Source organism: Colletotrichum godetiae (assembly GCF_030913485.1).
Source record: "Colletotrichum godetiae strain CBS 193.32 chromosome Unknown BDP55scaffold_36, whole genome shotgun sequence".
NCBI classification, from domain to species: Eukaryota; Fungi; Ascomycota; class Sordariomycetes; order Glomerellales; family Glomerellaceae; genus Colletotrichum; species Colletotrichum godetiae.
In genome coordinates this window covers 172,285-185,863 of record NW_026851284.1, presented here as the reverse complement: position 1 = coordinate 185,863, position 13,579 = coordinate 172,285, and the positions used below count along the sequence as shown (strand labels likewise).

The window sequence follows — 13,579 nt, the reverse complement described above, 5'->3', positions numbered from 1 at the left end:
CCCTTACCAAACTCAACAATCACTATTTCCAATAATGGCACAGTCTTTGTCTCGAATATTCTAGGCACAGGATCTAGAGTTCTTCCCACGGCCGGGACGTCAAGTCATCAGTGGCCGGTACCCAACTCGACTATTGGCACCATCACTGGAACTGTGATGTCAAGCCCGGTTACCCTTACTGGTTTGCCAAGCGCTCCACCAGTCAACTCCTCAATGATTGTTGGCCATGCAAACACAACAATTTCAAGTAGCCCGACCGGAGACTGGACTTCCCACCCTGTCATCACCATAATTCTGCCTACTTCGACTCTCATCATCTCAGGAACAGGGCCCGTCATCCGAACGAGTATTGCTGTCACTGCCGCGCCTTGGTTTCCGGCCAACTCGACAATATGGCCAAGCGGTACACTTGCCTCTATTAGCGAAGAAAGCCCACCGCCTGTCCCATCTGGCACCGGTACATTTCATTCGGCGGTCAACAGCTCCAGCACAACGGCGCCATATCCTGCTTCGAACACCACTACTCGAATATTGCCCACGGGAAGTGCGAGCAGTCAAGTGTCAGGTACCCCATTCACAATCTCCACGAATGGCACGGGTCTCACTGCTCCATGGAACTCAAGCATGACCATGATTTCAGCGGTAGGCTCCACGGCAGGAACAATAGTTATTACATCGATCGGCAATGCCACAAGCGTAACTGCTACCATTGCCACCCCTCCTCAACTACCGAATTCGACGTGGGCCGCGAGTGCTAATGCCACTTGGACGGCAGCAAGCCGTTCCGAGGATCCAGAAACCTCTAAGAGGACTTCGATAGGAGCTTCGGTCACTTTACCTCCATGGCCAACGTTCAACTCCACCCAGGCATCACTTACTGGCACCGTCTCAATCCCTGTCATCACCTCGTCGGCAACTGGTATATCAAACAGTACTAGTTCAGCCTCGGAATCGTTCCCTTGGAGAAACTCAACATCGAGAGGGAGCCTCACGGCCTCAATCATCACCGTGAGCGGAGGTAGCACGATCACTTTGTGGCCAACGGGGGCGACTCCTAGCCTTACTTCGTCCCCGGACACCAATGGGACGGTTCTGCAAACGTCTACAGCCAACGCCACACGTATTCTGACATCTTCAATGACATCGGCCCCATTTCCCACATTCAATTCAACCCAGATCCCCTGGTCCACTGCGGTAAATGCCTCTAGGATGCCGTCTTCCATGGTGTACTCAGGAACCACTGCCATCACTTACACATCCATCGGAAGCAGCCGGCCACCTTTTCCCACGACGAATTTCACCACGCTGCCCGGACTTACAGGAAGCGGCACATGGGCTTCGGGAACGTTGTTCCAAACATCTGAGCCCTCAGAAACATCCAATAGCACTTCTTCTACCGTCAATTCGCCACCATTCCCAACAACAGGAAATTTCACTACTATTCCAAGGCCAACTTGGATCCCTGGCACCGCATCAGGGTTTCCCGTCACTACTTTGACCACCACCGGAGTAAATGGTAGCACTACCCAAACACTCACGATTGTCTCTCTGCCGTCGTTCCCAACCTCAAACGGTACGGCAACCCTAGGCGCAACTGGCACTTCTGCCGGCACAGGAGGCAGTGCCACTTGGGGAGGTACAGACGGACCATTCAGTGCTCCCACGGATTCGAGTTCAACCTGGGGTCAGTGGCCAAATTCAACAGCTTCAACTACGGTGTCCGCCACTGGTGTACCAACGATACCATCTGGCACCGCTCCTTCGACTATTTCACAAAACACGACGACGACCACAGCGATGAACAGCACGACCTTCTCAACGAAATCTTCTTCCATTGCAACTGCTAATGCCTCCCCGCTACCTCCGTTCAGCAACTCAACCACCATCTCTGGAGCAATCTCAACGACTCATTTCACCTGGACCGTGTCCGGATCCGTCTTCTCTTCTGTGTCTATATTACCTGTACCTACACTCTTGCCTTTCAACTCATCTGCTCCTCGGATTTCTTCCGGCACCGCACCCCCCTCTGGGCCCTCTTCAACCCCTTTTTCTATCCCTGGAGTCACGCCATCTCTTACCGAGTCGGCGGGACCAGCATTCACCAACTCCACCGGCCTTCCTCCAGGAACTCCTTCGCCCTGCAACACTATAACCTTCACCAACGGCACCGTAACTCAGGTCGTCACCACAAGCATTCTCATCACTTCCGCCACGGCGAGCGCTGATCCAACAACATTGGCCTATCCGCCGGCCTCTTCAAACAACACCGCGCACCCTCCTAGATCTTCCTGCACTTCCAGGTGGCAGAACATCACGATAGCATCGTCGGCAGGGTTCAAAAGTACGTGGACGTCTTCAGTCCAAACAAATCGTAAGTCAACCCCTCCCGGGCCAGTGTAGCCATTTTAACAATACCACAGGACCCTGGACATCTGTTGACCCAGCCACGACGTTCATCACATCGACCACAAGCCGCTTGAGCGACCCGAGCAGAGACAGCGGTGGGATCCCTGATACCAGTTTCTCCGTGGCTGGTACGCCTACCATGACCGTCTCGAATGTGCCCCTACCCTCTAGCCCAGCTTACCCCTGGGGAGGACTCGGTCCCATTTTCCGACACTACAGCGGAACTGATCCTGTTGACGACGATACAGGGTCGCCCGACGGTCCAGTGGTCCAGGAGAGGAGCGGCATCTGGTGGGCTCGATGGAAAAAAAACATGGATCGCCTCGCATCTCCTGGTCGGGCGAGGAATCGGGGTGCTTAGGTCTCATAGCAGAGATTAGCATCATTGTAACCGGATCTTTCATCGATGCAACACTTATTTCGACAACTTTCTCAAATGGAACATTTCTTCTCAACCCTGGGAGCACGATTTCCAGCTTTTCTCTATGTTGATCTCATTTGAACCGCGTCCATTGATGGACCAGTGCACAAGTACCCATACCGAGAGTCTCCAGTATACCGCAACCCGACGGATGGCGTGCCAGAGTTATTTCCTAGCTAGAGTAATGGAAAAAGATAAAATGGCTTTCCCGATGAACCATTGAAGTGTTGCTTGTACTTCCCGTGATGAAACGCCCCTTTACCCTCCCCCCGCCATTGATGAATGATGCCCCCCCCATGCAATGCGCCTAAACACCACGATCCATATGCGAAATGGAAGTCCCATCAAACCGCCAACTCTGAAGTCTATAACCGTTGCCTAGTCTTGACAACTCCCTAAACAAGCAAGAACGTCGTAGGCTACTGTATACCGTCTGGCGGATTGGAACCATTCCTCTCCGCCACCGTCGGCTTCCGCCCATACACCACGTACCTATCAAGTCAGCACGCCGAAACCTTCATGTCATGAATCTCACTCACAAAGGAACATAAGCGTGCACTCTATGACTCCTCAAACTCTTCCTCACCGTGGCGCAAAAAAGCAGCGTCTCCTCTTTACTCCACCTCAGATTCCTCGTCGCTAGCCCCAGCGTAAGCCCTTCAAGCCCGTGATCGAGGTTACAGTGCGTATACGCCCCCAGCGTCTTGAAGTGCGGGTCGCGAGGCCACGCGTTGACGGGCCACTTGAACTGCGTCTCGACAACGTCGATGAAGCCTGCGTTGCGCATCATGGCGGCGTAGGTTGGGGCTGCGTCCATGTGGCGGCCTGTGACGCGGCCGCCTCGCAGAAAGAGGTCGGAGAGTTTATGGATTGGCGAATCTGGGGATAGGCTGGCGTCGTCGCAGCGGTAGGGGAGGGTTAGGTCTTGCATTTCGAGGTAGCCGCCTGGTTCGAGGTTCCTGGGGGGTTAGGGGGGTGAGTAGTTGTACGGTTGCTGGGGGTAAGTATGCGTGGTATGGCAGACATAGAATGAGAGGGAGAGGGACAGTGGTGAGAGTGAGAGGGGAGAAAGGTTGAGACATACTCGAAGGCTTGATTCACAAAGTCTTGATAGTTTTTCAGACTCCCTGCTAGCATGCGGACAAAGATGAAGTCGAACGGCTGAGACCAAGTCCAGTCTTGCTCTAGGTCGTCTAGTTCCCAAGTCAAGTTAGGAGGCGTCCTGTCATTTCCTTGTTAGTGAACACAATGGCGGAGCTGGTTCTCACTCGATGTACTTACCATTTAGGCTGAATGTTGCTCAGATCGACACCAATGACCTAGATTGATATTTGCGTTAGTAGTCGTTGGGAGGGAGGGCGGGAATCTCTCGCAAACTTGCCTTGGCTTCTGGATGTTCGTCCGCTAAGTTTCACACTGTCAATTTCATATTCCGCAAGAGAGGCGAGACAGAATGAGGTGTATCTCACCGTAGTCCATTGCCCAGATCCCGGTGCCTGTACCGGCGTCCAGCACGCGCTTTGCTTTCTGTGTACCCTTTGGACATAAGCAGAGCTTGTCGTCTAGCGTTACGCTCCACATGAGGTGCTGGAAATCTGGGTGAGAAAACACTTATGAGCTTCAGAGCTTTTCTAAATTGCACTAGGAAAAGCAGGGGAGACACGTACCAAGGCGTTCCTGCTCGACAATGTCGTTGGGAAACGGGTATTCTGTGTTGATGTCGTTAGTCAAAGACACCGCATTGGAGGTTGTCTGATGGGCACTACTCACTCCCGGAACTCATTGCGTGGTATGTCCTGCCATTCTCCTCCAGCACCGTCAGCATACTCGGAGTAGGTGAGTCGGTACTGCCATTCCGAAGCTGTGGGACATGAGATCGTCAGACTGTTTTCTGGTAATCATTTGAAAGAATCTTGGGAGGATTTCTGGTACATGTTTGGAGCTCCAATTGCGCGGGATGTGACGTGAAACGCCGCCACGTAACTAAACATGAGAGGTGAAGATTGGGTGGGGGGCAGAACATAGGCTGGGCAGAACACACAAACACATACCTCCGAGATTGCCGAGTCCGAATCAAATGTATCGGGCTCCTGAAATACGACCAAACCAGTTAGTTTAGATAGAAACGATGCAATGTGAGGTCGGAAGATTGTCTCGTCAAACGCACCAGAGGTTGCCCGGCGGCAGCCATATCTCTTCGCAAATTCGCTCTGCAAGTTCTCTTCGGTCGTTTGTCGATGTGAGTGTTTGAAGGATGGTAGATTGAACCCAACCCCGGTTTGGCTTCGGGAAATACAGAAGGTGGATAACGGTCGTTCCAGGGATGGTGAGGGTACGGGGAAGAGGGCCCCAAGGACTACTCCTTAAGGAGGGCAGGAAAGGAAGGAGAAGGGGAGTCAGGCCGGAGCTTAATCCGATGGCACTTGCGCGCAACATTTACATCGGGCGCACCTTACGATTACATTTCTTGTCCGTAATTACCTTGTAGAGCAATCACAATCCCAATCCCAATCCCAATCCCAATCCCGGCCTTCCGTGAACAGGTGATGCAAGTAGGGACGGCCCCTTTTCTGGGCGATCAGGCACATGCCGCACCTCCCCAGCCTTGACCGGGTTATCAAGGCGGGATCGACCTTACCTTATTTCACCATGGGCGGCTACGGGAAACTTCCAATACAGACTACGAATACCTTATCAGGAAAAGTAAGATACCTTAGTGTGCGAGTACCATGACATCGCTCCAAATCCGCCGAAAAAAGCTGCCTGAAGAGGACGAGAGAGAGAGAGAGAGAGAGAGAGAGAGAGAGAGAAGAAGAGCTCGGACGCCGTCGTGAACTTTGAGTTGTGATGATCATGCAGGGACCAGTAAGTGCCGAGATTGATTCGTCGGCGTCCGGGAAGGGGGTGGTTGGGTTGGGAAATGACGGAGCACATTTGTCAAGTTATCCGTACGGATACTGAATTCAGATTTACAAAGCCGCTCTATCCGCGGAGTTCCTTATACGCGTCCGTGCCTGTTGAATTATCGCTTCCCTTGAGCATTGATCGAATCATCTTTTTGTGAATGATGCGTCTTTTTGTGAATGTCATGACTCGGATTTAGGTTTTTCTTGTGCGAGAGGTTTGATCCAATGATTTTTCAGTGCACTGTGTCGTATTATCGCGTCGTTGATAGGGTACGACGTATAATCCAGTGGATAGATTTCCTGTCACCCGCTGTTGCTTCAATAATGTGGTTTTGTTAGGTAGTGTTCGGTTTGCGGCGGCGTTTGCACGAATTATACCAGAGGTAAAACGGCATCACCGACTTTCGCTCCGAAAATTCTACGCCGCTGCCGGAGCGCTATCTCGTCCTTGAGTCGGAGAAAGTGGGTCACGCACCGCACGGAGCACAATCGATGAGAAGTGACGATGGGCCTTGGAGTTGCCATTCGATATGTGCCATGGAACCGGAAGAGAAAGATCCCACAAACGGTAAGGCCGCTCATAGATGGAAATCTCAGAGAGGCTGGCAGAATGCGTCAGTGCTGTGATGAAGTTCCAGTTCAGAAGAAAACCGAGTGAACCAAGACCTTGGTGCACCCAAGGCGGTGCATCAGGTAGGTACCTCACACGGTCGCAGGCAATGTTGCCCAATCTCGACAGTGTCTTCTCGTGCTTGCCATATTAGCCGTCATTGCGAATTAATAGAAGCACTCATTGTATGATTATAAGAGTGTGCCTTTTTTATAAAACGTACTCCTCGCCATACGACGCTCATGGTTGTCCAGTCCAGCATGATCAAAACAGAAACCATCCCACGCAGAACTCCAGGGGACTAAAGCTCCATACCACAGTAGATAGCCTCTAATCGCCTCAGGTCAGCGGCAAAACATGCCATGATTCTCACTCTGCACCTTTCAATTCTGACAAGCTCCCACCTAAGGTAGCTTTTCCCCGGACATCCCGGCCGGGGCGAGTGCCGAAGAAGGCCGCTGACACACTCCGCCCTCCCATCGCAAGTCCCGAGCAAGGACCCGGTGGGTGACGCTCGGGCCTCTACCTTCACTACCTACCCCTCCAAGCCCTCCACCGACCTCACCTCCCGCGACAGGCTGTGGGGGCGGGGCAGCGCTAATACCCCGCAGAACATGAAGTCAGAGACTCAGACTGAGTACCGTGGAGGGGGTGATTGACACCCCAAGTAGTAGGTATGTGTACCTAACTGGGGATGAGGGGGAGGGGTAAGGGAATGGCATAGGTACGTTCGAGTCTGGGGGAATATCAAATGACAATATGCTGACATACCTCTTTTCAAGCAGTTAATCCTAGGACTTAGAGGCTCGTTCCGTAAATCCGTGGTCCCTCGAGCGTGCAACTGCATCTAGAGTACGGCGGATTTGCCGCGTCGCGGCTAAGGTATCACCCGTCGACTGACTCTCGCAGTTCAGACCATCAGTAAGGTACCACATGGTACAGCTAACCCACTCGGAAATCAGCGATTACAGAGCATTACATAAAGAGTGCCCCTCCCTCTGAAGACCACCACCATTCCCAGATAAATCCGGAGTGTTAGATGTTAAAGACAGACAAGACGAGCAGAGGGCAATTTGTGTGTCTCTCTGGACAATCGAAATCGACTTGAACTCGTGCTGTTGCTCGCATCTAGACCACGCAAAATTAGCAAGTAACAATGGCTCAAAATACACCAGAGCTCCTGGATCTCACGATCGACAACATCACACCCAACACCGTCCGCATCAACTCGCAGAGCGACAATGCGCGACTCAAGTACCTCATGGAACGGCTGGTCACCCACTTGCACGACTTTGCGCGGGAGACGCGGTTGAGCACCGACGAATGGATGGCAGCGCTGAATTTCCTTGTCGGCTGCGGACAGATCAGCAGCGACGTGCGGCATGTAAGTCGGCGCGTGATACCCTCAACTATCGTGAAGATGGCGGACCCAAGGACTCTTGACGAACGACGCTGACCACCCGACCAGGAGTTCATTCTCCTCTCCGACATCCTAGGCCTCTCCCTGCTCGTCGACAGCATCAATCACCCTAAGCTACCCGACACCACCGAAGGCTCCGTCTTGGGACCATTCCATACACATGATGCGCCGACTCTAGAGAACGGAGCTAATATGTCGGGAGATCCCGAGGGCGAACCGCTGCTGGTTGTGTGCACGATCAAGGACCGACAAGGCAACCCCATCTCTGGGGTCAAGATTGACATCTGGGAGACGGATAGCAGTGGCCACTACGACGTGCAGCATGAAGGTAGGACAGAAGCGAGCGAGCGCTGTGTCATGGTCTCCGATAAGGACGGCCGCTTCTTTTTCCAGGGAATCAAGCCCGTGAGCTACCCAATCCCCCATGATGGGCCGGTTGGAAAGCTGCTGTCGCTGCTTGGGCGTCATTGCTGGCGGCCAGCGCATCTACACTTCATGTTCCAAAAGGAAGGCTGGGACCACTTAATCACGTAGGTTTTTCCGCCCTTATCTCTTCATCCATCAAAGCAATCAGCCCTTTCAGCAACGCCCTGTTCCGTTCCGATGCGGATGGTAAGGGTTAGGTGAGATGGATCGTGGATCTGGCTGACGCAATCACCTAGAGCGCTCTATATCCGGGGAGACCCCTATGAAAAATCGGATGCGGTGTTTGGTGTCAAGAAGAGTCTCGTTGTCGACCTCGATAAGGTAGACAAGGCGACGGCGGAGGAATACAGCGTCAAGGAGGGTAGCTGGTTACTGAACCAGGACTTTGTGCTGGTCTCGGAGAAGGAGACGCAGGAGCTGCGGGACAAAAATGCCGTCGAAGCCTTGGGAAAGCTGGGCCTGACACATCTGAAGCTTGTCGACCATCTGCCGGTGCCAGAGCTGGACTAAATGACTGTCGAGTTGTAATGAAAATTCAAGTCTGTAATTTCCAATTCGTAACTATGCGATCGAGTACTCGCGCGCCTCGGCACCGAAGCTGTAGCTCAATCGTGCCAGTTTGGAATGCTCTTCGTAGAATTCTGTTGGTGGACAGAGAACAGGCTAGTCAGCTCCCACTGACGTATCGTGGAGCCGCATCCGGAGACTTGTGAGTCGTAGGGCTGGGCGCCGAAAGCGGGAGGGCCAGTGGTGTTCCCAGTCTGGACCGACTGGCAGCAGATGGCCATTAGGAGGTCGGGACTGATCGAGGCGTAAGGTCTGGAAGCTGGTGCCGATGCAGACGCCGCAGACGCAGGGAGGAAGGATTTCTCGTGCAGACGAAACGAACAACATTGTGTCTCGTTGGGGTCTGGCGCTCTTCCAGGGGTATTCCCTATCAGATGATTGCCCATGTCTCAGTCCAAAGTGCGTGATCGATGGAAGTAGTGGCTGCCAACGAGAGACTTCGGGCAGGTGTACGATGTATCGAGGAAGCTCCGGTGGCGCCGACGTCCTGGCAGAACTGGCAGAGGCCTCACAGTGGCTGTACTTGGGGGGTGGGTAGCGCAGAGTGCCGAGATACGAGCTGCAGATGGCATCCATAGACTGCTTGGGCATCCCGCCGACTAAACCGCAAATAGCCAGGGACAATCATGGGGTCGCAGCGACGGCGCACGAGTCGACGAGTCCAGCCACAACTTAGGTGTGGGCCGTGCTGGTGTTGGTGTGACTGTGCTTGTGTGTGCCAAGTGTGACGACCAACCAAACCTCTGTAAGGTTGTCCGTAATCCATAGTCGTCATCTTGTGCAGGGCTGGACTCGGACGGGTTTGTCAGAAACAACGTGCTCACTACGAGGTCTGACATTGGGATGATGGGAAGATGGGAAGATGGTGAGTAACAGGTTGAACTGTGCGAGGGAATGTCTAATGACTGCAGGATGCAGAAGATGCAGATAATGAGAGAGAGCCCTGCCTAGGTCCCTTCCATGAGGCAGGCTCCAGGTTCCATTGCCTTATCTCTCCCATCGAAGGTACCTTATCGGGCGCAGTCAGCGGTTCACGCGATTCCGTCTCCCCAGTCCCACTGGCTCAGCGGCAGCCAGGTAGGCACGGGAAACGGCGAGTGGCCTGTGCAGTAGTTGCCCCTCGTGCCCGGCTCTAACAAGCCCCCCCCCCCCCCCCCCCCCCCCTCCGGTTTGGTCACTACCTACTTACCAGGACGGCAAGGTCCAAGACCCATTGCCAGGTACCTTATCTGCCTGTCTTAGGTAGCGACGGGCGGATAAGGTAAGATAGGTACCTGACTGTTGCGCTCTTTGTAACTGTTCAGAAGGACTGTTCAGTGCCCGCCCGAACCTGAGTCCGTCATTCCTTCCGTCCCAAGTTACCAGCTTTGCGGCCTGCCTGCCTGCCCACCCTAACTTCAGTCACTGATCTGCAGACCCCGTCCGCCCCCCATAAATCTTCCGACGTATATAACCACCCAGCCCAGTGATCCCTCTTTCATCCGTCTCTCACCACCCACCATCGACTAAATACATCATCAACAACAACAGATCACCGCCAGATCAACCGCGAACCCCCGCATTTGTGTTAACAACCCAACTACTCGAATACTTATCACAGCGAGACCGCCCTACGCCGTCTGTCGCTAAACCCCCGACAATCGTCACCCAACCCGTTTCCCAAGGTCACCCCCGAACAGACGAGTTTATGTCAATTGAAAATCTCAAGTCCTACGGTACGTCGCTACCACTGTCGTCTCCCCTCGATCCACGATCGCCATCGCCGTGTTCCTTCGAGTCCCTGGGCTCGCCGTCCATCGAGAGACAGGAACACGTCGCATTGGCTCCCCTGACCGCCACCCCACGACGGACAGAATGCTGACCATCTTCGCGCATTAGACCCCTTCGCCGAAGCCGACGAAGACACCGGCGAGACCAAACAGTCTCAAAATTATATCCATATTCGGATCCAACGTACGTCGCGAAACTCCGATCCTTGATGTGAAGAGTCACAAATGCCGCACGTCCCGACACAGCGGTGCCACGCGCGGCGACCGAGGCAACCAATCACAATACACTTACTAACGCATGACTTGCAGAGCGCAATGGACGAAAGACTTTGACCACCGTTCAGGGTCTCCCGAAGAAATTCGACCAGAAGAAAATTCTCAAGGTCATCAAGAAGCAATTTGGTATGGATTACCCCGCTCCGACTCCAATATGACATGGCAGCCCGCTAACGTTGCTCCGTCTAGCTTGCAATGGCACCATCGTAGCTGACAGCGAGATGGGCGAGGTCATCCAGCTCCAGGGTGACCAGCGCAAGGTCGTGCAAGAGTTCCTCATCAACACCAAGGAGGGACTCGGATTGGATGGTAAGACCATCAAGGTCCACGGCTTCTAAGCACGCCGCAAGTCGCCACCGTTCCTACCAGCCACGGCTAAAACGCCTACGGCTGACGTCCGGGTCTGAGAATAGCCGCGAGGCATAGCAGCCTTTCGCCTTTCGACGCCGCCCAGTATCGGCACCCGATGTGACGTCGTAGGACGGTATACCTACCACCGACGGAAGAGCTTATCGGTGGAGGTTGAGGGCGACTTGCGTCAGCTTCGACGCATGACGAGACAGTTAGATCTCGAGCATCTCACAAGGGCCCGCCGTACTCTCATTGACAGTTTGGGTGGTCGCGAGATTTAGCCTTGAAATGACAAACTTGTCCCAACTCTCTCTTTCCATGTTTGTGATGTGCGCTATCATTCTGGAGTCTTGTCCCTGCCCCGTTGAAAGTCTCCACCAATGTCTTGTTCACATCGTCTTCAGAGTGATTCCTCGTCCAGAATGATGTGATTTCTCGAGTGTTTACAATTGACCGCACACCAGACGACACGATACCCCCATCTCGAATGCCTACATGGGATTTCGAGTACTCTGGATGTCATGATAATTCTCACGCCTTAGCTCCGTGAGGACAACGCAGGAGGAAACCATTTCATTTGCAGCATTACTGTGAATTTGGGGTATCTCGTGTTTGTCGAAGCACACCTCAACTTTCGTCGCTTTTCGACAAGGTCGTTGCCTCTCTTTATCGTGCTTCCATCACGGCGTAAGTTTCATTCCCGCTAGATTGATCAAGAAATATCAAATACACAAGATTACGCTGTTAAACCGGGTCATCGCGCCTATAACTCGCTATGGGAAGGTGAATACGACGGCAGTATAGCCTCGCCGGTGAGACGCTCAAATTGTTGCAGGAGGAACCTGGCGAGGGACTCGAATGGCTTCTCGGGGTAGTCTAAGCCGTTGTAGTGGAGGTGGCCGAGGAGGGAGATCATGCTGATGAAGCTGGCGATGGAGAAGATGTTGATCGAGGTGGAGGTTTCCTTTTGGATGTTTATGCTTCGTTGGGTGATGTGGTATGCAATTGTGAGGGTCTGTTTTGCGCGCACACGGCGGGTTGTCAGTTGGATGTTCGACTAATGTTTTCGAAAGGGGCCAAGTATTAAAGTTGCCGGGGGAGGGGGTTCAACTGACCGTAGCTATGGTGACCCAGCCGGGGAGTAGGAGTCTTGGATCCTCGAAGCCGCCGGAGAATGTAAGGATTCGTTCGGTGAGGAAGGCGTTTGTGGAGTTGATTGTTAGGAGGCGGATGATTGTCGCTTGCGGGGTATAGTTGATGAGCCTAGTTGGTGCAAGACGAGCTTTCTTAGATACGGAATACACCATGTAGAGAAGAGAGGTCAGGTTCGATCACTTACCATCGTGACATCAGGCAGTCTATAAAGAAGAAAGAGAGGTACGCTGAAGCTCCGCACTAACACGATATCTAAGTCAGCGTTTGAGTCATCTTTTAGAGGTTTACGCAACAGCACAGCCCAGCAGTGATCATGGTGTACTCCTCCAGTGGAAAAACCATGCTTTCACATACCCACATGAGTCCCAGGGACATTTCAGTCCAAGGGAACGGTATCTCGGGGTGTCCGGGAGGCCAATTGGGCGGGGGACACGTGCTACCCGCGAACCCGCCGCCGACGACGCCGCTGACCCCGACCCCGGAGGCCGCAGCGGCGGCGGCATCAACAGCCTTCTTGCCCCCCGGAACGGCGACGGGGATGATCTGAACGAGGAGGGTCAAGGCGGGCTGCAGAGCCCAGAAAATGGCCGGGCCGATGGAGAGGAGGCGGCAGGCGAACAGCCAGGGCCGCCATGGTTTCGGGACATTGAGGACGACGGCGATGCGGGGTTCGAGGAGGGAGGAGGAGACGAGGTCCGGGTTGTACGGCGGCGGGAGGCCGGGGGTGGTGTCGTCTGCATTTGGGTTTGGGGGAGCGCCGTTCGTGGAGATCGGGTTGCCGTTTGTGTGGTGGTGTTGGTGCTGGAGGTGGTGATTTGAGACGGCGCGCGCGAGGGGTGCCATCTAAGCTCGGTGAGGCGGTGGTGTTGCGGCGGATTGCGCTGCCATTGATGGAGGAGATTCGGATGCGGTGGTCTGCGGCGGCGGCGGCAGCGATGGCGGCATGGAGGTTGGAGAGGTGTCGAAGGAGAGGAGGGCCAGACTGAGAGTGAAAGAGAGCGTGTGATGGACGAGGAGGGGGGTTAGGTGCGAAGCTATTGTGAGATGGTCGGTTAGTCGCAGAGTCCGGTATCCGTAGGCGTCTAGGCCTTTTGGGACCTTGAACCCCAAGGCAGGTAAGGTTGGCGAATAGCGTAGTGTAGCAGCAGAGCGGAGCTGGTTTCTTGAAGTTTGGAAGAAGCAAGGTCCGGTCGAGAACTACCTAGTGGCAGACAAAAAGGTAGCTCGGCGCACTGGTGCTTCCAAGGTTGTGTGTCTCGGCGTCGAGGTCCA

The 13,579-nt window shown here is 53.9% G+C and overlaps 6 protein-coding genes across 6 annotated transcripts; 3 read left to right on the top strand and 3 right to left on the bottom strand.

Moving 5' to 3' along the window:
• Positions 1–630: 630 nt before the first annotated feature.
• Positions 631–3,091, top strand: BDP55DRAFT_615442 (uncharacterized protein; the record flags this gene model as incomplete). Its single annotated transcript, XM_060571256.1, has 5 exons — positions 631–1,067; positions 1,209–1,731; positions 1,872–2,061; positions 2,096–2,371; positions 2,421–3,091. 5 exons carry the CDS (start codon positions 631–633, stop codon positions 2,765–2,767), a joined length of 1,773 nt encoding a protein of 590 aa, XP_060426681.1. The 3' UTR covers positions 2,768–3,091.
• A 5-nt stretch (positions 3,092–3,096) lies between these two features.
• BDP55DRAFT_672269 (TAM domain methyltransferase) lies at positions 3,097–4,891 on the bottom strand. The gene is made up of 8 exons (XM_060575522.1): positions 4,598–4,891; positions 4,495–4,536; positions 4,297–4,422; positions 4,209–4,231; positions 4,109–4,146; positions 3,912–4,049; positions 3,367–3,786; positions 3,097–3,319 (listed from the first exon to the last, which is right to left on the bottom strand). The coding sequence occupies exons 1-8, from the start codon at positions 4,650–4,652 to the stop codon at positions 3,247–3,249; spliced, it is 915 nt and encodes a 304-aa protein (XP_060426680.1). The 5' UTR covers positions 4,653–4,891; the 3' UTR covers positions 3,097–3,246.
• BDP55DRAFT_243204 (uncharacterized protein) lies at positions 4,549–5,392 on the bottom strand. Its single transcript, XM_060566227.1, has 3 exons — positions 4,995–5,392; positions 4,879–4,917; positions 4,549–4,688 (listed from the first exon to the last, which is right to left on the bottom strand). The coding sequence occupies exons 1-3, from the start codon at positions 5,261–5,263 to the stop codon at positions 4,646–4,648; spliced, it is 351 nt and encodes a 116-aa protein (XP_060426679.1). The 5' UTR covers positions 5,264–5,392; the 3' UTR covers positions 4,549–4,645.
• A 2,107-nt stretch (positions 5,393–7,499) lies between these two features.
• Positions 7,500–8,699, top strand: BDP55DRAFT_695919 (dioxygenase; the record flags this gene model as incomplete). Its single annotated transcript, XM_060577526.1, has 3 exons — positions 7,500–7,727; positions 7,812–8,293; positions 8,426–8,699. The coding sequence occupies 3 exons, from the start codon at positions 7,500–7,502 to the stop codon at positions 8,697–8,699; spliced, it is 984 nt and encodes a 327-aa protein (XP_060426678.1).
• A 1,744-nt stretch (positions 8,700–10,443) lies between these two features.
• Positions 10,444–11,139, top strand: BDP55DRAFT_558016 (eukaryotic translation initiation factor eIF-1; the record flags this gene model as incomplete). The annotated part of the gene is made up of 4 exons (XM_060569752.1): positions 10,444–10,471; positions 10,635–10,709; positions 10,835–10,927; positions 10,991–11,139. The coding sequence occupies 4 exons, from the start codon at positions 10,444–10,446 to the stop codon at positions 11,137–11,139; spliced, it is 345 nt and encodes a 114-aa protein (XP_060426677.1).
• A 776-nt stretch (positions 11,140–11,915) lies between these two features.
• On the bottom strand, positions 11,916–13,150 carry BDP55DRAFT_695917 (N-glycosylation protein-domain-containing protein; the record flags this gene model as incomplete). Its single annotated transcript, XM_060577525.1, has 5 exons — positions 11,916–12,167; positions 12,268–12,415; positions 12,492–12,547; positions 12,662–13,108; positions 13,130–13,150. The coding sequence occupies 5 exons, from the start codon at positions 13,148–13,150 to the stop codon at positions 11,916–11,918; spliced, it is 924 nt and encodes a 307-aa protein (XP_060426676.1).
• Between the last annotated feature and the right edge of the window lie 429 nt (positions 13,151–13,579).

What these genes read in the sequence shown, in the direction of transcription:
- BDP55DRAFT_672269 (XM_060575522.1), bottom strand. Translation starts at nt 4,652, where the DNA reads ATGCTGACGGTGCTGGAGGAGAATGGCAGGACATACCACGCAATGAGT. An exon ending in GATCTGGGCAATGGACTACG is followed by an intron (nt 4,232 to 4,296) that starts GTGAGATACACC and finishes TGTGAAACTTAG; the next exon opens with CGGACGAACATCCAGAAGCC. An exon ending in TTTGTGAATCAAGCCTTCGA is followed by an intron (nt 3,787 to 3,911) that starts GTATGTCTCAAC and finishes CTAACCCCCCAG; the next exon opens with GAACCTCGAACCAGGCGGCT.
- BDP55DRAFT_243204 (XM_060566227.1), bottom strand. Translation starts at nt 5,263, where the DNA reads ATGTTGCGCGCAAGTGCCATCGGATTAAGCTCCGGCCTGACTCCCCTT. An exon ending in CTGCCGCCGGGCAACCTCTG is followed by an intron (nt 4,918 to 4,994) that starts GTGCGTTTGACG and finishes GTCGTATTTCAG; the next exon opens with GAGCCCGATACATTTGATTC. An exon ending in CGGACTCGGCAATCTCGGAG is followed by an intron (nt 4,689 to 4,878) that starts GTATGTGTTTGT and finishes CATGTCCCACAG; the next exon opens with CTTCGGAATGGCAGTACCGA.